Below are 22961 nucleotides of genomic sequence, written 5' to 3'. Positions count from 1 at the left end.
TTTTTGGGGGTAATTTTATCAATGGACACTAATGTAAGAAATCCTAAAAGGTACCAATTTAATTCTCATTTTTCTGACCATCCATGCCAGACCAGTTCAGACAAGTGGGTGTTGTGTCCATCGACCAAGCAGGTGGAGAGAGAGAAACAAAATAGTTCCAAGCAATTCACCCTTTAAGGATATTGTAGCACTATAGAATTTTTGGAATTTCTTTGTCTCCGAGCGGATGGTTGACGGACTGTGCAGCTCTCACTTGGTACTTTTCAGCCAGACCCTGACCCAGTTAATTACCATGCATTATAACATACTAGTAAAAAAGGCCCGTTTTGTTATGAAATGAAACGGGCGCTAGCAAGGCAATCCCCCACCCTCCCTCGCTGTCTCATTCTGTCCCCTCTGAGTTCCAGACCCCCCTCCCACCCAGTTCAAGGCCTCCATCCCCGTTCAAGGCCTCCCACCCACCCAGTTCAATGCCCCATCACCCCCTCCCACGGAGTTCCAGACTCCGCCCTCCCTCCGATTTCAACACCCACCCCTCCGCGACCCTGTTGACCCCCCCCCCCTTTCCCGGCGAAAACCGTCCCCCGCCGCCGTCATGTACCTGTGCTGACGGGGGACCCCAACCCCCGACAGCCGAAATTCTGTTGTCATCTGCGCCGGCATTGCTTGTTGAATGATCATCTGTTCAAGTTTCTGTCATCATCAAGCAACGTCGCGCAGCCGAGAATAGGACTTTGGCTGTCGGGGGTTGTGTTTTCATTGGGAGGGGGGGGTCAACAAGGTCGCGGCAGGGGGGTCCAGGGGTCCGTAACGCGGGGGGGGGGGGGAGTGGTGAAATCGGAGGGAGGGCGGAGTCTGGAACTCGGTGGGAGGGGCGTGAGGGGGATCACATCACTGATGGTGCCTAGCAGACCACAGGAGCCATGGTCCCAGGCAGGATAGAACGTTGGAGGTGAGTATTATTATATAGGATTGGATTATGGTTCTTCTGGATCTAGGATGACACTTGGCGGTGCCAAGTCCGTCTTCCCTCCCTTCCCCCTTTCAATTTTGTTTTCATTTCCTGTGGAGATATATGGAGTCTGTGAGGCTTGTGTGCTGTCCTTTATGTAAGTCAGACTACTTACTTACTTAGCATTTCTATAGCGCTGCCAGGGTTACGCAGCGCTGTACAAGTTTAAACACGGGGAGGGACAGTCCCTGCTCAAGAGAGCTTACAATCTAACGGTAATAGACTACGCAGTCAGTGTAGGTAACAGGAATGGGGAAGGTGGTTAGGCGCCAAAAGCAAGGGAGAAGAGATGGGCCTTGAGTAAGGACTTGAAGATGGGCAGGGAGGGCGCATGGCGTATGGGCTCAGGAAGTCTGTTCCAGGCATAAGGTGCTGCGAGGCAGAAGGGGCGGAGTCTGGAGTTAGCGGTGGTGGAGAAGGGTACAGATAGGAGTGATTTGTCCTGAGAGCGGAGGTTACGGGTGGGAACATACGGGGAGAGGAGGGTAGAGAGGTAATGGGGGGCAGCAGATTGAGTGCACTTGAAGGTCAATAGAAGAAGCTTGAACTGTATACGGTAGTGGATTGGGAGCCAGTGAAGCGACTTAAGGAGGGGGGTGATATGAGAGTATCGGTTCACGCGGTAGATAAGACGTGCGGCGGAATTTTGGACAGATTGAAGGGGGGATAGGTGGCTAAGCGGGAGGCCAGCGAGGAGAAGGTTGCAATAGTCAAGACGAGAGGTAACGAGTGAGTGGACGAGGGTGCGGGTGGTCTGTTCAGAGAGGAAGGGGCGAATTTTGCTAATATTATAGAGGAAGAAGCGACAGGTCTTAGCTGTCTGTTGGATATGGGCAGAGAAGGAGAGGGAGGAATCGAAGATGACTCCGAGATTGCGTGCTGAAGAGACGGGGAGGATGAGGGTGTTGTCAACAGAGACGGAAAGTGGGGGAAGAGGAGAAGAGGGTTTGGGTGGAAAGATAAGGAGCTCAGTCTTTGCCATGTTCAGTTTCAGATGCCGGTTGGACATCCAGGCAGCGATGTCGGAAAGGCAGGCTGAAACTTTGGCCTGGGTTTCAACTGTGATGTCGGGAGTGGAGAGGTAAAGCTGGGTGTCATCGGCATAGAGATGGTACTGGAAACCATGACATGAGATCAACGAGCCAAGGGAAGAGGTGTATATCGAGAAGAGAAGCGGTCCAAGGACAGATCCTTGGGGAACCCCAACAGAGAGCGGGATGGGGGTGGAAGAGGAGCCATTAGAAGATACTCTGAAGGTGCGTTGGGAAAGATACGAGGAGAACCAGGAGAGGACGGAGCCCTGGAACCCAAATGAGGACAGTGTGTCAAGAAGTAAATTATGATTGACGGTGTCAAAGGCGGCGGATAGGTCGAGGAGGATGAGGATGGAGTAATGGCCTTTGGATTTGGCGAGGAACAGGTCATTGCAGACTTTAGAGAGTGCTGTTTCTGTCGAGTGTAGTGGGCGAAAGCCAGATTGAAGCGGGTCGAGGACAGCCTGAGAGGAGAGGAAGTCAAAGCAACGGCTGTGGACAGCACGCTCAAGTAATTTGGAGAGGAAGGGTAGAAGAGAAATGGGGCGGTAGTTGGAGGGACAGGTGGGGTCAAGTGATGGTTTTTTGAGAAGTGGTGTGACTACTGCGTGCTTGAAGGTGTCAGGGACAGTAGCAGTGGAGAGAGAGAGGTTGAGGATGTGACAGATTGAGGGGATAACTGTAGGAGAGATGTTGGTAAGCAGATTGGTGGGAATGGGATCTCAGCTAGCAACTCTGTTCTTGTTTTTCCACTGAGTTAAGTTTTTGTTTAATAATTGTTGGCTCTTCTCTTCAGTTTGACAGTCGTCAGACAGTGGGCAACCTTGTTCTGGATTGGATTGTATTTATTAATTTGATATACTGCTGTGTCTTAAGCAGTTACAACAAAATAGTTACCCCAATTTTGACTAGATAAATGCTACATCAGGGAGAACTAGGGAGGTAAAATTCTTAGATGTAATAAATGACTGCTGCTTGGAGCAACCGGTCCAAGAACCGACAAGAAGGGGAGCTATTTTAGATTTAATCCTTAGTGGAATGTGGGGCATGGTACGAGAGGTAACAGTGTTAGATCCGCTGGAAAACAGTGATCATAACATAATCAAATTTGAGCTATCTTAAGTGGTCAGTAAGGAAACCTACTTTAACAGCATTCAATTATTGAAAGGGTGACTTTGACAAAATGAGGAAAATGGTTAAAAAGAAGCTAAAAGGGTCGGCCTCAAAAGTTAGGACTTTAAATCATTCATGGATGTTGTTCCTTGTGGAAAAGAAAACAGGTGGGATGCGCCCCATCCTAGACCTAAGGGCCCTGAACAAATATCTGGTCAAGGAAAAGTTCAGGATGCTTTCCCTGGGCACCCTTCTTCCCATGATTCAGGAAAAAGATTGGCTATGCTCTCTGGACTTAAAGGATGCTTACATGCATATTCCGATACTGCCAGCTCACAGACAGTATCTCCGATTCCGTCTGGGAACGCGTCACTTCCAGTACTGTGTGCTACCCTTTGGGCTCGCCTCCGCGCCCAGGGTGTTCACAAAGTGTCTGGCTGTGGTAGCAGCAGCGCTCCGCAGGCTTGGGGTGCACGTGTTCCCTTATCTCGACGATTGGCTGGTGAAGAACACATCCAAGGCAGGAGCTCTACAGTCCATGCAGATGACTATTCGACTCCTGGAGCTACTGGGGTTTGTGATAAATTATCCAAAGTCCCATCTTCTCCCAGTACAAAGACTCAAATTCATAGGAGCTCTGCTGGATTCTCGGACGGCTCGTGCCTATCTCCCGGAGACAAGGGCCAACAATTTGTTGTCCCTCGTCTCCCGGGTGCGAGCGTCCCAGCAGATCACAGCTCGGCAGATGTTGAGATTGCTCGGCCACATGGCCTCCACAGTTCATGTGACTCCCATGGCTCGTCTTCGCATGCAATCTGCTCAATGGACCCTAGCTTCCCAGTGGTTTCAAGCTGCTGGGGATCTAGAGGACGTGATCCACCTGTCCACGAGTTTTCTCGAATCCCTGCACTGGTGGACGATTTGGTCCAATTTGACTCTGGGACGCCCTTTCCAAATTCCTCAGCCGCAAAAAGTGCTGACTACGGATGCGTCTCTCCTGGGGTGTGGAGCTCATGTCGATGGGCTTCTCACCCAGGGAAGCTGGTCCCTCCAGGAACAAGGTCTACAGATCAATCTCCTGGAGTTACGAGCGGTTTGGAACGCTCTGAAGGCTTTCAGAGATCGGCTGTCCCACCAAATTATCCAAATTCAGACAGACAACCAGGTTGCCATGTATTACATCAACAAGCAGGGGGGCACCGGATCTCGCCCCCCTGTGTCAGGAAGCCGTCAGCATGTGGCTCTGGGCTCGCCGTCAAGGCATGGTGCTCCAAGCCACATACCTGGCAGGCGTAAACAACAGTCTGGCCGACAGGTTGAGCAGGATTATGCAACCTCGCGAGTGGTCGCTCAATTCCCGAGTAGTGCACCAGATCTTCCAGGTGTGGGGCACCCCCTTGGTAGATCTCTTTGCATCTCGAGCCAACCACAAGGTCCCTCAGTTCTGTTCCAGACTTCAGGCCCCCGGCAGACTGGCATCGGATGTCTTCCTCCTGGATTGGGGGGAAGGCCTGCTGTATGCTTATCCTCCCATACCTCTGGTGGGGAAGACTTTGTTGAAATTCAAGCAAGACCAAGGCACCATGATTCTGATTGCTCCTTTTTGGCCGCGTCAGATCTGGTTCCCTCTTCTTCTGGAGTTGTCCTCCGAAGAACCGTGGAGATTGGAGTGTTTTCCGACCCTCATCACCCAGAATGAAGGGGCGCTTCTGCATCCCAACCTCCAGTCTCTGGCTCTCACGGCCTGGATGTTGAGAGCGTAGACTTTGCCTCTTTGGGTCTGTCAGAGGGTGTCTCCCGTGTCTTGCTTGCTTCCAGGAAAGATTCCAGGGAGAGGAATGGCCAGTAGGAAAAAAGGAGGCAATGATGCCCCTGTTTAAGAGTCTGGTAAGACCTCGTTTGGGATATCGTGTACAATTCTAGAGACCACAGGACGGAATCTGTCTAGAGGGCAGCTTACTAAAATGATCAGTGGTCTTCATCACTGTTTTCAGCGAATGCTACGTACCTGTAGAAGGTATTCTCCGAGGACAGCAGCCTGATTGTTCTCACTGATGGGGTGACGTCCATGGCACCCCCTCCAATCGGAATCTTCACTAGCAAAGACGTTTGCTAGTCCTCGCGCACCGCGCATGCGCGGTCATCTTCCCGCCTGAACCGGCTCGTGTTCGTCAGTCCCGTATGTAGCAAGACAAAGACAAGGGAAGACACAACTCCAAAGGGGAGGCGGGCGGGTTTGTGAGAACAATCAGCCTGCTGTCCTCGGAGAACACCTTCTACAGGTATGTAGCATTCGCTTTCTCCGAGGACAAGCAGGCTGCTTGTTCTCACTGATGGGGTATCCCTAGCCCCCAGGCTCACTCAAAACAACAAACATGTTCAATTGGGCCTGAAGAAATTGCAGAGTCATGGAATCGGAGGTAGGGTATTATTATGGATTAAGAACTGGTTGAAAGATAGGAAGCAGAGAGTAGGATTGCGTGGCCAGTATTCTCAGTGGAGGAGGGTAGTTAGTGGGGTCCCGCAGGGGTCTGTGCTGGGTCCGTTGCTTTTTAATGTATTTATAAATGACCTAGAGATGGGAATAACTAGTGAGGTAATTAAATTCGCCGATGACACAAAATTATTCAGGGTCGTCAAGTCGCAGGAGGAATGTGAACGATTACAGGAGGACCTTGCGAGACTGGGAGAATGGGCGTGCAAGTGGCAGATGAAGTTCAATGTTGACAAGTGCAAAGTGATGCATGTGGGTAAGAGGAACCCGAATTATAGCTACGTCTTGCAAGGTCCCACGTTAGGAGTTACGGATCAAGAAAGGGATCTGGGTGTCGTCGTCGATGATACGCTGAAACCTTCTGCTCAGTGTGCTGCTGCGGCTAGGAAAGCGAATAGAATGTTGGGTGTTATTAGGAAGGGTATGGAGTCCAGGTGTGCGGATGTTATAATGCCGTTGTATCGCTCCATGGTGCGACCGCACCTGGAGTATTGTGTTCAGTAGTGGTCTCCGTATCTCAAAAAAGATATAGTAGAATTGGAAAAGGTACAGCGAAGGGCGACGAAAATGATAGTGGGGATGGGACGACTTTCCTATGAAGAGAGGCTGAGAAGGCTAGGGCTTTTCAGCTTGGAGAAGAGACGGCTGAGGGGAGATATGATAGAAGTGTATAAAATGAGTGGAATGGATCGGGTGGATGTGAAGCGACTGTTCACGCTATCCAAAAATACTAGGACTAGAGGGCATGAGTTGAAGCTACAGTGTGGTAAATTTAAAACGAATCAGAGAAAATTTTTCTTCACCCAACGTGTAATTAGACTCTGGAATTCGTTGCCGGAGAACGTGGTACGGGCGGTTAGCTTGACGGAGTTTAAAAAGGGGTTAGATAGATTCCTAAAGGACAAGTCCATAGACCGCTATTAAATGGACTTGGAAAAATTCCGCATTTTTAGGTATAACTTGTCTGGAATGTTTTTACGTTTGGGGAGCGTGCCAGGTGCCCTTGACCTGGATTGGCCACTGTCGGTGACAGGATGCTGGGCTAGATGGACCTTTGGTCTTTCCCAGTATGGCACTACTTATGTACTTATGACATAACTGAGATTGACCTAACATCTCATTCAACTAACTGAAAGTGTAGCCTGGAACAGAATAAAAAATGGGCCTAGGGGGGTGGAGTTGGATTCAAACCCCAAACAGATTCTCCGGCGCCTTCGTTGTGTGATCATCTGTTTCTGACGCCTTACGTCCTGCACGGAGCTACTTGCACGGTGCAGGACGTAAGGCGTGAGAAACAGATGATCACAAAACGAAGGCACTGGAGTTGACCGGCGCTGCAGAAGATTCTTCGACTGGCGGGGATTGGGGACCCCCGCCAGCAAACAAGGTACCTGATGATGCAGGGGGGGGGAGGGTCAAATGTAGAGGGGGCCAGGGCGTAATCTGTGGGGGCCCGTGGCCCCACGTAGCTACGCCCCTGAGGTGTAGTAAATAGAATATACTTAGTTGATATCCCAGCACCTAAAACTACAAGCCTCCATTTACATCAGTTAAAATGTGGTGTAAAGCCCTGTGTGTATATTTACGTGCACTGGGCCATATTCTATATCTATGTGTGTAAATTTTGGGAATGCCCACGAAATGCCTCTTTTGAATTGCACGTATTATAATTTAGGTGCAGTTCTTTACAGAATACACTTAGCGAGTTGTGTGTAAATTCTAATTATTGCCCGTTAGTGCTCATTATTAAGTGCTGTTATCAATGCTGATTAGTTTAAGCCAATTAAGTTGCGTACAATTGTTATAGAATACACCTGGATTTCAGCGCAGATCTCTAGGCGCGCTATTTAGAATCCTGCAGACGGTGCCTGCTGCTGTCTTCTAGCCCCAGTACCAGAAGGGTGAAATAACTTCAGGTTCTTCTGTTCCTTTTTTGTAGTCTTATCGATGCAACTCACAAAGATGTGGATGTTCTGCTGCTGCTTTCAAACTGCGCCTATTACGTTGCCTAGTAAGTCATTTAGAATCAAAACCAACATTTTTTTTTATATTGGTTATGTAAATTTTATATTGGTTGTATAAAATGTCTTATGTTTTAGATATTACTAGTAACGAAGGCCCGTTTCAAATCGCAATGAAACGGGCGCTAGCAAGGCTCCCCTCCGTCCCTTTGTGTCTCCGTGTGTCGCCGGCCCCCCTGCAGCCTCCGTGCGAATGTGCTGTGACCCTGGCCCTTTTGGCACACCCCCCAGCGTCCGTGACCGTTCTGTTCCCCCCGATGTGTGTGTTGCCAGTGCACCCCCTTCCACCCCCACCGATGTCGCCGCTGCCGGCGCTCCCCCCTCTCCGAAGGCCCCCCCACCCCACTGACCTGCCGAAACAGAAGATTTCAGCGTCATGTGAATGCCCCTGCAGTAGGAACCGATAGAGTAACGTGTGCTCCGCCCTCGACGTCATCGCGTTTTGACGCGAGGGCGGAGCAGAGCTACAGTGCAGTACAACGTTGGAGCTGAGAATGTGCTCCGCCCTCAAAGTCATAACGTTTGACGCGAGGGCAGGGCCCACAGACTGTGATTTTGTGTGGCTTCAGAGCTTCGAACTTACGAACCTGGCTTCAGTGACGTCAGTGCAAATAGGACGTTGAGGGTGAGTTTTATATATATAGATATGCTGGTATCAAAAAATGTACCTATATATAACATGTAAACCACTTTAAATGTAGCCACAGAAAGGCATTATATCATATCAAATCCTTGGCTTGAATTTTTATACAGCACTATCTTTCACTACGCAGCACTTAGTTCCTGAGGAAGCCTGTTACCGGGGTGAAACGGTGGCCCCCGTCGAACGGCTGAAAGATAGTGCTGTATAAAAATTCAAGCCAAGTGAAATCTGCTATAAGTGTTACCTTTCACTTTTAAAAGCTGTGTTGCTGAGAGGATTATTTCGACAACTTTGACAAAGAAATAATTGTTAAAACTGCAAAAGATATAACGTAGTAGTAATTCCCTTTGGAGTTTTTTGCCCAGTGATAGAAATCTAGCACTCTTTACGCTTAAAGGTTTTCACAATGGCACTTAGGTTCTGTTAGAATAGACTTCTTGGGGTCATCTAAATGGAGGTGCACAGTTATAGAGTGACCCCAAAAATGCTTTGGTGATTGGATGGGATATTGTCCTCAGTCACAGCTTCCAGGGCGCTTCCTGTGTGTCAAGGGACAGGGAATGGTGTGGTGTACCGTGGCTGCAAAACTAGAATACAGAACTTTCAGGAGCCACAGTTGGTGGATTCCAGTATGTGGCTGCTGTCTGGTGCTGCCTGACCCTTTGACTTGCAAGTTCTGCCATTGAGTACAGGAAGGCACAGGAGCCTAAGTAAAGAATTGAACTCTATGGTCTAATTGTAATGGGATTGCTCTCTATTGCTGTAATTAGGCCATTACGTTGTCTACAGTATTGGTTACTGATGCTGCTGTGGATTTTTCTCCATTCAGCTATGATGATGAAGTAGATAAAGTGAATCAGTATCAGCGACTGAGCCTGGAGGACTTGGAGAAAATAGAAATAGGTGAGTTGAGAGTTAGGAGAGAACCAAAGTAAGTAAGTGTCAAGCATTTGACTTCTTATTATTGAGCTGTTTCATTGTATAACAACAACAAAACATGGGAACATTCTCTTGGTGGGAGGCGGGGATAGTGCTGGGCAGACTTATATGGTCTTTGCCCTGAAGAGGACAGGTACAAATCAAGGTAGGGTATGCACAAAAAGTAGTACATATGAGTTTATCTTGTTGGGCAGACTGGATGGACCGTGCAGGTCTTTTTCTGCCGTCACCTACTATGTATGTTACTATGTTAGTTTATGTAAAATTATATTGTGACCCCATGCTCCTGATACTTTTATGCTGCAGGCTTGAGTAGTTGTGAACATGAATGGAACGTGGACCCAGATCCTCCTTGAACATATCTTTTTCTTCTCATGCCTCCTCAGAGAAGACAGGGCTCATAAATTGCTATTTGTGCTATACATGTTCCTTGAATCTTGAAAATTAATGGATCAATGAGGAATACATGCCCACCATAAATAAATGCCTGGCTCATATTGATAGCCTGAATGGTGGTGACATGGGAATCTGACGGATCCATTTCCAATACCCTTTAAAATGATGTGAGAAAATATTGAAAGAATTGTTTTGGGAGTTGGGTAAGATAAAGTGATACATGTTCCTCTGGCATCCTCCCGATTCCTGTCTCCTATGTCTGAAACTCTGAGCACTGCCTATCAGAGTAACACCTCCTAGTTCAGCCTACCAAGCCTGCCCCGACTGCTGTCACACTGAACCCTTCTTAGCCTGTGTTCTTCTTTCTCCTTTGCCCCAACTGTCTCAATGATGTCTCTTACAGTTTTACTGTTAGGCTATTCCTGTTTGCATAGTTCTGTGAATATAGGTACTGAAAATTTTAAAGTTATGTTCCCTCTTGGAGTGGTTTGCTTTGACTATCAAGTTGCCAAGAGTCCTTTATCCTGTCTGATGTTTGTTTTCCCAGTGCCCTAATTGGAAAAGCAAGCATGGGTCTCTTTCCCCATTACTGCTTTGGAGTAGGGTCTGTGTATCAGTTGTGAGTGCACGTGGACATGGCAGAGGGAGTGGGGGATTAGTCTAAATAACACTCTGAAGCTTGTAGAGTATCACTTCATTCATGAACCAATCAAAAATATAAGATATCTACCAATTAACGATGTAGTAGGATCTTCTATGGAGGAAAAGCCTCAAATAAACGTTGGGACACTCCGTTGTTAATATCTTGTATTTTTGATTGTTTCAAGAGGGAGTGGGGAACCATGTACTAGCAATAAATACACTTGACAACTGTGATGGCCAATGTTTACGAATATTTATTTATTTATTTATTGTTCACTTATATCCCACATTTTCCCACTCATGCAGGCACAATGTGGCTTACAAACATTAAATAAAATACAGAATAGGAAAACTTAGAAGAATATACAAGGAGTATGCAGGGGGAGAAGCATCTAACAGGGTGAACTAGCAGGGTAGGAGCCAGGGAGGGTGCATCATGCAGCGGTATAAAGTGAGGAGTAGGTCTTGGCAAAGAAGTAGGTCTTCAACAACTTCTTGAAGAGGGCGTTTTTTGGTTTGTTTTTAGAAGGGGGGAAAGGTCACAGGGGATGGAGAATCTTAATCACAAAACAATTATTTATTTATTATTTATTTATTGCATTTGTATCCCACATTTTCCCACCTATTTGCAGGTTCAGTGTGGCTTACAATACATAGTGAATGATGGAAGTACAATGTGTTACAGTACAATTATGGGTTACATTATGAGGAGTTATGGGAAGACAAAGTCAAGTCAAAATCGTTTGGGGCGTAGAAACCATGGAATGTTACAATGGGGAAAAGATAGGGTGATAAAACTCCACCCACAGATAAAAATGTTATACCCTATGTTCTCTTACTATTGTTCTAAGTGTTGTGAAAATATGGGGTAAGAGAATTCAGAAGAGAGTGTATTGATGCATTTCTATTAGTGTGTTTGGACTTGTGTTTTGATCCTTGCAATAAATTTTCTCAAAGAGATAAGTCTTCAATCGTTTGCGGAAGTCGGTTAATTCGTAGGTCATTTTCAGGTTGCGTGGTAGTGTATTCCAGAATTGCGTGCTCATATAGGGGAAGGTTGATGCATGCAGTACTTTGTATTTTATGCCTTTGCACTTAGGGAAGTGGAGATTGAGGAAAGTTCGGGATGATCTTTTAGCGTTTCTGGGTGGCAGGTCTATTAAATCAGACATGTATGCAGGGGCTTCACCGTGAATGATTTTGTGGACTAAGGTGCATACTTTAAAGGTGATACGTTCTTTGAGTGGGAGCCAGTGTAGTTTCTCACGTAAGGGTTTTGCACTTTCGTATTTTGGTTTTCCGAAGATGAGTCTGGCTGCTGTATTCTGGGCTGTTTGAAGTTTCCTCAGTATTTGTTCTTTGCAGCCTGCGTATAGTGAGTTGCAGTAGTCCAGATGACTAAGTACGAGTGATTGCACTAAGCCACGGAAGACAGATCTTGGAAAGAATGATCTTATTCTTTTCAGTTTCCACATGGAGTAGAACATCTTTTTGGTTGTGTTGTTCGCGTGAGTCTCAAGCGTTAGGTGGCGGTCAATAGTGACACCAAGGATTTTTAAAGTTTCAGAGATTGGCAGATTTAGTTTAGGTGTGTTGATAGCGGTAAATTTATTTGTGTTGTATTGGGAGGTAAGTACGAGGCATTGAGTTTTTTTTCTGCGTTCAGTTTCAGTCGGAATGCATCTGCCCAGGTATTCATGATGTGTAAACTTTGGTTGATTACTGGTCTTAAAGTCAGAGCTCACCATGTAAGAATGCGTTCTCCTATGCTGTCTTTCCAATCACAGTTGGAATTTCCTGCTGCATATAATCAGCACAATTAAGAAGAAATTTGCCCCTTTTTAAAGATTTAAAAAAAAAAAATCATATTATATATATGGAGTGAAAGTAGAATGACTAAAAAAAAAAGGAAGATAAGTAACTCCTTCACCACTGATTAACAGAAGAATAACCAAAAAAACATTTAATCCACAGCGTGGCTTGAACTCTGTTAAGAGTTAAAATACAAAGCGAGCTCAGACAAGCCATGGTAACAGCAGATATCGACAACTCTATTGGATACTTAGATGTGCACGAAGGGGTGGGATATGCCCCTTTAGTGTACACCTTCAGTGTGATGCCTCAGGAACTGGTGCCACTTTTATCTCAGGCATCTGATGTCACCCAAAGGCACTCTTGAGTGCACCAGAGTCTGTCTCCCTGTTCCCTGAGGCCCTGTAGTTAATTGGAAGTACCTGAGCAAAGCCATGGTAGTGCAGGAGAGAAAGCCAGATAGAGTAACACAGTCAATAGCCTCAGGAACCGGTACCATCCGATGCCATCCAAAGGTGCTTTGACAACGCCTCCATCCAGAGGTCGTAAGGGTCCTTCAGGGCCGAGGCACTGTCTACTGAATGGTATTCTTGGTTACCTTAGAGACAACGGCATCCGCCATAGGGAGCCTCAAAGGTTCCCTGTCCTGGTTTGGAATAGGGTGAAGATGGATCATGGACCGGGCAATCTGGAAAGGAACATCAGGTGAATTCTATTGCACCTGTATCGTGCTGCTAATGTCCTGGTGGTTAGGGGAAAAACTGAGTGAACTTCTGAATGCCTTTCAAAAGCGGATCCGCCGTACTCAGTGCCTCCTTAGACAACTCCACAAACCGGTTTTGAACCTGAGAGAGAAGCTCCTGCAGCTCTTCCCAATGAAAAAATGCGCACCAAGGAAGAGTCCTCTCCTAGGGGCAATTTTTCCATCCAAGCATCCTCCCCCAAAGGAAGATCCTGGTCCAGAGCTTCCTCTTCAACCCAATCCCAATCCACATCAGGGGAACCACAATCCAGGAGGCCCTTCCAGTCCACCTGCCGCTGTTTAGGAAGAGGGAGACAGGAGGGGGCCCCCTACTGTGTTGCTCCTGTTGCTGCCCAGCTGAAACACTAGCCCTCAGGCCACTAGGCCTTGTATAAGACCAAAATCAGGCGAGAAATCCAACCCAGAAAGCCCAGGCAACATGTGTGACCACAATGCTGGGACATGGGGGAAGGCACAGGCTCCAACTGCAGTGGCCCCGATGCACAACTCAAAATGAAACGAGATGCTGTCATTAACTGCTCCCCTTCAGAGCTTACTCCTGCCGAATCCCCGCAAGACGTACCCTGCATAGGCACCACCACTGCTTCTGAACCTGCAGCATCAGCAGTCCTTCGAATGGCACAAAAAGAACAGTGTCCTGCTGAATTGAGGCTCTGAGACTGACGCATGACACAACCCTGAACTCATCTCCCCTGCACCGCCCACAGGAGCCCCAATGATTCCCGCTGTGAACACAACACGTCTCGACCAGGAAAGAAGGGTGGCAAGAGGGAAAGGCCAGAGGAGCTGTGAGGAGCAGGCTGTAAGAAATACCCCAGTACACTGTCTTCGATTTTTATTTATTTATTTTTTAAGGACCCCTCAGGCTCTTGAGGCTGCCTGTCTGGAATGAGGGAGGGACCTTGCCACCTGGGTGTGACACCCCTGTGGGCCTCAACCCCAGTCCAGCAGCAAGAAACAGTGAACACAGAGGGTTTTCTTTTCTCTTTTATTTTATTATTGGTATCTAGCCCCAAGGGAACCCCCCCCCCCCCCCAAATCTAAACAAGGCTAAATCCAATTCCCCTAGGACCCACACTGACTGGGACCGCACAGGCTTATCACTGCTACCGTCTGCTGAAGCTGAGAACAGACTGACTTTCAGTGGACTGCAAAGCCCAATTATAGGCTTAATTGGAACTCATTAGTTCTCAGTCTCCATCTACTGGTAGGATTGTGTAACCCCCCCTCTGTGCCAGTGTAGGGGGATGCTATGGAAGCAATTAAATTTATCCAATAAAAAAAATCTTCTTCCTGACAGTAAATTTTTCTTCTCAAGATTTTTTTTATTATATTCTCAGCAAATATTAGTTAAGGGCAAATCCTATATAATAATTTGTACCTCCAACATTCCATCGCTGTCTGGCTGCCTGGGTTCGTAACATCTCATGACGTCAGCCAGCCTCCAGCATTCCATTCCCCCTCACTGCCCCGCCTTGCGTCAAAACGTAATGACGTTAGTGGGTGGAACAGTGTGAGGGAAGAGAATGCTGGAAGCGAGCTGATGTCAGGATGTTACCAACGGAAGGGAAGCCAGACAGGCCAGCCAGAAAACGATGAGGTACAAAGGAAGAGAGAATCGCAGCACATCGAGGGGAGGGGAGGGCAGAATCGATGGACATGGATGGGAGGAGAGGACAGGAGAGAAGAGAATCGCTGGACATGGATGGGAGGGCAGGGAAGAGGAGAATCGCTGGACATGGAGGGGAGGGCAGGGGAGAGTCTTTCTAGGACCCGTTTAATTGTTGAGGAAATGGACTGGGTTCCACTAGTAAATATATATTTCAGAGTAAATGAATTGATCTGGGTATCCCTGGACCGGCAGAAGCTTTTAAGTCTTGCATCGTTTTAGTACACAGCTACTATGCTAGGTTTTGTGTTCACTTTTCCTTTTCAAGACTGTTTTGTTTTGTTTTTTTTTTACCTTGGATTCTCTTCTGTTTTTGTGTCCCAGGTCCCGAGCCTACATTCTTTGGGAAGCCCAAGTTCTGTTGCATGAGACTACATTATAAACACAAAGGAAACAGTGGCTATTTCCATACGCTTCGAGCTGTGATACGCAACCCCGAGGAAGATGGGAAAGGTGAGTTCTTAGAGCTAAATTTGATACAGTTTGTAGATGAAGCAAGCCATAGACTTCTCCAGAATAGAAATTTGGAACTAGTTCCTAACAGGTTTTATTTATTCAAATGTTTATTTATTTATGAGATTTATATCCTGCATTAGCCCGAGTAGAACTCAGGTTCAGTGTGGCTTACATAACAATTAGAAAAGCACGAACGTGTTCAAAATATATTAACAGAAAGTAAAATACATCTTATAATGTTAGACTGGTAAAACTTCAGTTAGGAGCAGTTGTAATGAAATACTTAGCGATTTAAGCTAGATAATTGAAATACAGAGGAAAAAGGTAAAAGGCTAGGATTAACTGGGATGTACTTTCAAAGTGTCTTACAAGGTTTAAAATAAAACCCAAATACAAATTAGCAGCAAACATAAAAATATATAATTTATTTTAGAATCATTTAATATACCGCCCATTGCAGATATTACTAATACTACTACTAATAGCATTTATATAGCGCTACCAGACGCACGCAGCGCTGAACATTTGACATAGAGAGACAGTCCCTGCTCAAAGAGCTTACAATCTAGGTAAAACAGACAGACAAGACATTACGGGCAAGGGAATTACAGGGTAGAGAGGAATAGGGGAGGAGGAGGAGGGTAAATGAGTAGGGCTAGGAGCCAAAGGCAGCAGTGAAAAGGTGAGCCTTCAGCATAGGATTAAAAAGAGGTAGAGATGGAGCTAGACGTATGGGCTCAGGAAGACGGTTCCAGGCATAAGGTGCAGCAAGATAGAAGTTAGCGGTGGTTTACTTTGTAAGCCGCATTGAACCTGCTAATAAGTGGGAGAGCGCGGGGTATAAGTGTTACAAATAAATAAATAAAAAATAAGATAAAAACAGTAACATAACATCAAACTAACACACTTGGGTGCTTATTTTCAAAGCACATAGACTTACAAAGTCTCTAAATAAATCGCATACTGTGAGAAAACACAAGGGAGGAATGAATTTAACAATAGATCAAACTTATTACTTGTACAAATGGTGATACAAAAGGGGCTACATTCTGTCAGGGTCTGGATGATGAGCCCTTGAGCCACTGTGGGCTCCTGACCTAGGGCCTGGAGGGTGCTGACAGACAGTAGAGGAGTCATAACTTATTGCAGGTGAACTAATGAATGGCTCTGAAAAGAGCCCTTGGGGCAGGCTCGGCATGTCCGGGACCTGGGGTGGCTCTGAAAAGAGCCCTTGGGGGAGGGGGGGGGCGGGCCCAGCAGAACAAGGACCTGGGGTGGCTCAATAGAGCCCTTGGGGGTAGGCCCGGCAGAACTGGGACCTGGGGTGGTTCTGGAGGCGGGAACGTAGGACTGGAGGCAGCTGGACAGGACTGGAGAGCTGGACAGGGATACAGTACTGAAGGCAGCAGCAGTTGTGAAGGCAGGGGCAGAAAGACTGTGTGTGCCTGAAATAGTTTGGTTGGGTGATGTAATCGGGAGGCACCTGGGACTTCCAGCCCTTAAAAATAGAGCCATGGCGCATGTGCACCTAGGAAAACCTGCCTGTGTCGTGGTGCATCAAGGCTGCTGCTGGGCTGGAGCACAATAGAGCTGCCAGGAAGGTCCCAGCCCGCGGTCCACTGCAGCGGGAGAGGGGTGGTTCCCTCGAGGACGCCACATGGAGAGTCTGAGGGTCAATTGAGGGGCCCGAACATGGCAGAGGCTGCGACACATTCAACATCTTGGTGAATAATATTAAAATCCTATTTTTCCAGTACTTCGCTAACGTTCAAACATCATATGCATGTCTAAACAACCACGTTGTTAAAACAGATTTAAATTTCTTAAGTGAAGCTTCTTTACACAATTCTGAAAGGAAGAGGGAGATCCCAAAGGGTTGGAGTACGAGATGAATCTAGCCATGGTATTACTAAATAATTCTCCTGAGATGATCCTAGTGGACGAATGGGACAGTAAGAAGTCAGGACTGAGTGAAGATGCATGTATACAAAGTTCTATATACTAATTTTATGATCTTAAATTTAACACGTTCCCTAACAGGCAACCAGTATTGTTCTTGAAGCAAAGGAGTAACATGGTGGTTATATCTAATATCATACAATAGTCTAACTGCAGAATTTTGCACCAGTTGCAACCGTTGTTATCAAGGACATCCTACCGAAAGCGAATTACAATAATCAATCCTGCTTATTAATAAAGTATGTATAAGAGTTTTACTGGATTGAAAATCCAAAAAATGTATTGGTGACTGAATCTTCTGAAGATAGAAGAAGGAACATTTAACAATTTTAGAGAGAAATATGATGAATAAGATCATTTGGAGTCCCAGAAGACTCTGTAGGTAAATCACAGGTAATACTTATCTGTGCCCGAGGTTCCCAAACAGAACTATCTGCAAGCAGATTACTCTGTACTCGGTCTAGGGGAGAGGGGGGAAACCTTGGATTGGCGCCAAGCCAATATTTACGAGAGAGAGAAATGCAACTGAGAAAGCAGGCTGAAATATATTAGCTTTTATTATAGATAAGAAAATATAGATAATATAAGATACAAATATAGAAACTCTGGCAAAGCTTTAGCTGAATACAAAAATACTGGCTGATAAAATTACAAACTATATTGTCACACTACACACTCTGTCCTTACAGGTTGCTAGGTAAATTCCACAACTGATTGGTAATGCTACAACTATGTTACGAGGTAGTACGGTTATTAGCAGCTTATCTCCTGACCACGGTTATGACTATAAACCAGTCTTTTGCTCAGGTAATCACCACTCACTAAACCCAGACTAATAGGAAATAAATGACTGTATCTCTCACCAGGCTGATCTTCGTGGCAGTCTCTCGGGAGTTGGCACAGGATACTTCCCAGACTCAAGCTGAGTTTTCCAGCGAGTCTTGGTCCGAGATAGGACAGATACTCTACAGCAGACAGGGAGGGCACAGGTCACTCCGTGCAGGTACAGCTGAACCAACGATGCTTCCTCCGGATACATAGTTCACCAGACGATGGGCCTTATCAGGTCTCTCTGGTCTTCCTTCCAGTATCCACCTTCTTCCAAGGATTCTGACTAACTAACTTCTCCTTGTTCCCACTTTTCCCAGTACCTCCCGGTCAGGTGACTGCAGGAACCCAATCTGGATCTTCCTCAGCTCACTGCATGGCAAGAAGGGTCCGTTGTTCTTGACCTTCAAGTCGTTACATTGTGGCATGCATTTTCTGTTTCTCACCCGGCTTGCTGGAGCCATGTCTCACTCCCTTTCAGTTTCTCAGGGAGATGAAGGGGGGCTGGTTTGCCCACTGCATGTCCTTGGTGTTACATGACTGCTAGTGATTTTCCAGAAAGCTGAATTAGCTAAATCAGTGATGTGCAAGTCATAGGTTGCAGACTCCATCTTGATGTCATAGGATTATACAGGCCAAGACCAGCAAGGTGAGACACACAGGGAAATACCCCTACAACTCCTAATGATGATAGTGTTATAACACCTTTAGGAGTTTTCATAATCTGAGGGTGAAATGGTGGAGTATCAGAATCTGTTGTTTTAAAAGTATTTCCATGTAACTTCCTCAAGTGTCGTCTTTGGAACAAGTAAAAAATCTATGTACTTCTACTTGTTGTACACCACTCAGGATTTTGTAGACCTCAGTCATATCTCCCCTCTTTTCCAAGCTGAAGAACCCTAACCTCTTTAGCCTTTCCTCATACGAGAGGAGTTCCATCCCCTTTATCATTTTGGTCGCTCTCTTTGAACTTTTTCTAATTCAGCTATATCTTTTTTGAGATACGGTGACCAGAACTGAATGCAATACTCACAGTCGGACACACCATAGAGCGATACAAAGACATTATAGTATTTTTGGTCTTATTCACCATCCCTTTCCTAATAATTCCTAGCATCCTGTTTGCTTTTTTGGCCACCACCGCACATTGAGCAGAAGATTTCAGCATATTATCTACAGTGACACCCAGATCTTTCTCTTGAGTGCTGACTCTCAAGGTGCACCCTATCATCAGGTAACTATGATTCGGATTATTCTTTCCAGTGTACATCACCTGACATTTGTCCACATCAAATTTCATCTGCCATTTGGATGCTCAGTCTTCCAGTTTCGTAAGGCCTTCCTGCAATATTTCACAGTCCGCACATGTTTTAAGTTTTGTATCATCTGCAAATTTAATCACCTCACTCATCATTCTGATTTCCATATCATTTATAAACATGTTAAGTAGCATCAGTCCTAGTACAGATCCCTGTGGCACTCTACTGTTCACCCTCCTCCATAGAGAGAAATTACCATTTAACCCTACCCTCTGTTTTCTGTCAAATAACCAGTTCCTAATCCACGCCAGAACCTTGCTTCCTATCCTATGACTGTTTAATTTTCTCAGGAGTCTCTCATGAGGAACTTTGTCAAAAGCTTTCTGAAAATCTAGATACTCTACATCAACCGACTCACTTTTATCCACATGTTTATTCATGCCTTCAAAGAAATGAAGCAAATTGGTGAGGTAAGATTTCTCTTGGCTGAACCTATGCTAACTCCGTCCCATTAAACCATGTTCGTCTACATGTTCTGTAATTTTATTCTTTATAATAGTTTCCACTATCTTGCCAAACACTGATGTCAGGCTTACCAGTCTGTAATTTTCCAGACCACCCCTGAAACCCTTTTTAAAAATTGGTGTCACATTGGCCACCCTCTAATCTTCAGGTACTACAGACAATTTTAACCACAGGTTACATATTACTAACAGCAAATCGTCAATTTCATGCTTGAGTTCTTTGAGTGCTCTTGAATGTATACATCAGGACATAAGTATTGCCACACTGGGACAAACCAAAGGTCCATCAAGTTCAAAATCTTGTTTCCAACAGTGGCCAATCCAAGTCACAAATACCTGGCAAGATCCTGAAAAAGTTTATTTTATGCTGCTTATCCCAGAAATAAGCAGTGGATTTTCCCCAAGTCAATTTAATAGTGGTCTATGGACTTTTCCTTTAGGAAGCCGACCAGACCTTTTTAAACCCCGCTAAGCTAACCACCTTTTCCACATTCACTGGCAACGAATTCCAGCGTTTAATTACACGTTGAGTGAAGAAAAATTTGAAGCTTCATTGCATGCCCCCTAGTCCTAGTATTTTTGGAAAGAGTAAACAAATGATTCACGTGTACCCGTTCCACTCCACTCATTATTTTATAGACCTGAGCAGAGGATTTCAATGTATCATCAACGACGACGCCGAGATCCCTTTCTTGGTCGGTAACTCCTAACATGGAACCTTGCATTACGTAGCTATAGTTCGGGTTCCTCTTTCCCACATGCATCACTTTGCACTTGCTCACATTAAACGTCATCTGCCATTTAGACGCCCAGTCTCCCAATCTCGTAAGGTCCTCTTGTAATTTTTCATAATTCTCTTGCGATTTAATGACTTTGAATAACTTTGTGTCGTCAGCAAATTGAATTACCTTACTAGTTACTCCCATCTCTAGATCATTTATAAATATGTTAAAAAGCAGCGGTCCCAGCACAGAGCCCTGGGGAACCCCACTAACTACCCTTCTCCATTGAGAAAACTGACCATATAACCCTACTCTCTGTTTTCTATCCTTTAACCAGTTTTTAATCCACAGTAGAACACTACCTCCTAACCCATGACTCTCCAATTTCCTTTGGAGTCTTTCATGAGGTACTTTGTCAAATGCCTTTTGAAAATCCATTTACACAATATCAACCGGCTCACCCTTATCCACATGTTTGTTCACCCCTTCAAAGAAATGTAGTAGATTGGTGAGGCAAGATTTTCCTTCACTAAATCCGTGTAATCTTTGCCTGTGCATGCAAGCAAGAATCCTTAAAGCCTGCAGAGTCCAGCGTGAAAAGCTATTTGGTTCTGCATTGATATCGGCATCTGCATCGAGCATGGCAGGGGATTCTGTACATGATGCTGAATCTGCATTGATGTCCGCATCGGCATCAGGTACACTGACGCAGCATCAAGGCTCGATATGGTGTAGCCATAAGGACTCTACATCCTCATCAGGACCTGACCTTGTCATCAGTTCTGCATGCATTGAGGAACCTGCATAAAAAACCAAAGAAGCATCGCCATCTTTCTCCCTCCAGTCACTCTGCCCACACCTTCCTTGTATAAATATCCTCGATTCATGGGAAGTGTCCGTGTTACAGTGACCACTCTCTTTCTCTCCAGCTCATTTCTCACTGAGAGCCTTTGAGGTCTTCGAGATCTCCTACACCTGCACATGCTATAACTCAGGCTGCATCCACACCACTTTCTCAGCTGGTACCGACACCTATTCATGAGGAAATCCTTACTATGCTCAAGGAGGAACTTTTCAGGGCTCCTGCATTCGCAGTCTATACAGGCTTATAGGGTGCTTGCAACAGCCTCAGCCCAGCCAGATACATTGGAGAGATAGTCAGTGGTAGAGGTCCTGCAGACTGGCTCAGTGTTGACTGTCCATTGTGGCATGAACCTGACTGACGCATGTGTTGACATCGCCAGAGGAACTTTCGCCAACTTCCGGAGACTCATCTGCCTTGACGCAGAGCCATCGCTGTAGTTGACACTCTCTTCCACGTACTTCCCATGAGCAGTACTTTGAAGGGTCAGACTCGGACCTTTCTGGGAGACAGATGAAGACCCAGAGGACCTCTCAACTGAAGAGTCCTATGGCATTCCACCTGATCCTACTCCTCCACCTGAGAGACATAGGTTTCTTCCAGAGAGTATATGTTTGTCTGTGAGATGGCTCAAGCCATGCCTTTCAAATTGAAAACAGAGGAAGGACCTCATTCAGAACTCCTACAGAGGGAATTACTGTTCCACTTCATTCAATTATGATGAATACTCTACTCAAAAACTGGGAGACTCCACTGACAGTTCAGGTAGCCCCAAAGAAAATTGATTCAATGTACAGGATACAGAAATCCACTGCATTTGAGAAAACACAATTACCCCATCATTCTCTAGTTGTGGAATCTGCCTTAAAGCACACTCGCAGTGCAAGATCTCATGCTTCTGCTTCTCCAGGAAGAGAAGCTAGAACATTAGACTCTTTTGGCAGAAAACATTTTCAGGCGTCATTGCTAACCAATGGTATCTTAGATTATCAACTTTATTCCACAATTTACTTAAAATCTCTAATAAAGGGCACTCTGTCTTTTACAGAATTCCTTCCCCAGAGAAGGTTGAGGAATTCCATAAGCTTCACAGAAATCTTCTTGACTGTCGTAAATATCTGGCAAGGCAGGCTTTTGATGTCTCTTCATGCATTTCCACCTTATCAGTGGAATGCGATGTCTCTCTTGGCTCAGGGTTTCCGACCTCAAATCTGCTGTCCAGGAGCATCTAACAGATGCCCCCTTGTCATGGAGAAAACTGGTTTGGTGATGAAGTCGAGGAAGTGGCAGATTTGATTAACCACCTAGAACTGTGGGATAGAGCAGGTTACAATTTTTTAAAGTAAAAATTAAAAATAAAATGTTCAAATATAGCTCACTATTTCCATTGATCATAGTGGATTTTAAGTTTTAAATAATAATAATACAAACACAGTTTCCAAAATAGCAAACTATCCAGTCCCCTTTAGACTTGATAAAAGGCTCACGCAAAGAAATGTGTTGATAGGCTGCCTAAATCTGAGATGTTCTTTCTGAAAACAGAGTTCAAGAGGGAGGAATCTCAACAGTGGAGTAGGCCTAGTGGTTAGAACACTGGGTTGACAATCAGGGAATCTTGGTTCAGATCCCACTGGTGCTCTGTGTGATCTTGGGCAAGTCTCTCAGGTACAAACTTAGATTCCCAACTCTGGGAGTAGTGAAATCCCTACTGTACCTGAATGTGTGGCGGAGTGGCCTAGTGGTTAGAGTGGTGGACTTTGGTCCTTGGGAACTGGGTTCAATTCCCACTGCAGGCACAGGCAGCTCCTTGTGA

At 45.7% G+C, this 22961-nt stretch overlaps 1 protein-coding gene across 2 annotated transcripts in view; it reads left to right on the top strand.

The window, feature by feature from the left end:
- The window catches only part of INPP5F (inositol polyphosphate-5-phosphatase F), a 182596-nt gene that overhangs the window by 150299 nt on the left and 9336 nt on the right, over positions 1–22961 (top strand). For both annotated transcript variants that reach the window (XM_030202612.1, XM_030202613.1), the window contains 3 exons: positions 7593–7664; positions 9147–9220; positions 14863–14991. In XM_030202612.1, the coding sequence (XP_030058472.1) occupies positions 7593–7664; positions 9147–9220; positions 14863–14991 (275 nt within the window). The remainder of the gene's footprint in view (positions 1–7592; positions 7665–9146; positions 9221–14862; positions 14992–22961) is intronic.

This window comes from Microcaecilia unicolor, chromosome 5, assembly GCF_901765095.1.
Source record: "Microcaecilia unicolor chromosome 5, aMicUni1.1, whole genome shotgun sequence".
Lineage (NCBI taxonomy): Eukaryota > Metazoa > Chordata > Amphibia > Gymnophiona > Siphonopidae > Microcaecilia > Microcaecilia unicolor.
Note: the sequence above shows the minus strand (reverse complement) of the source record. Positions and strands in the feature narration are given on the sequence as shown.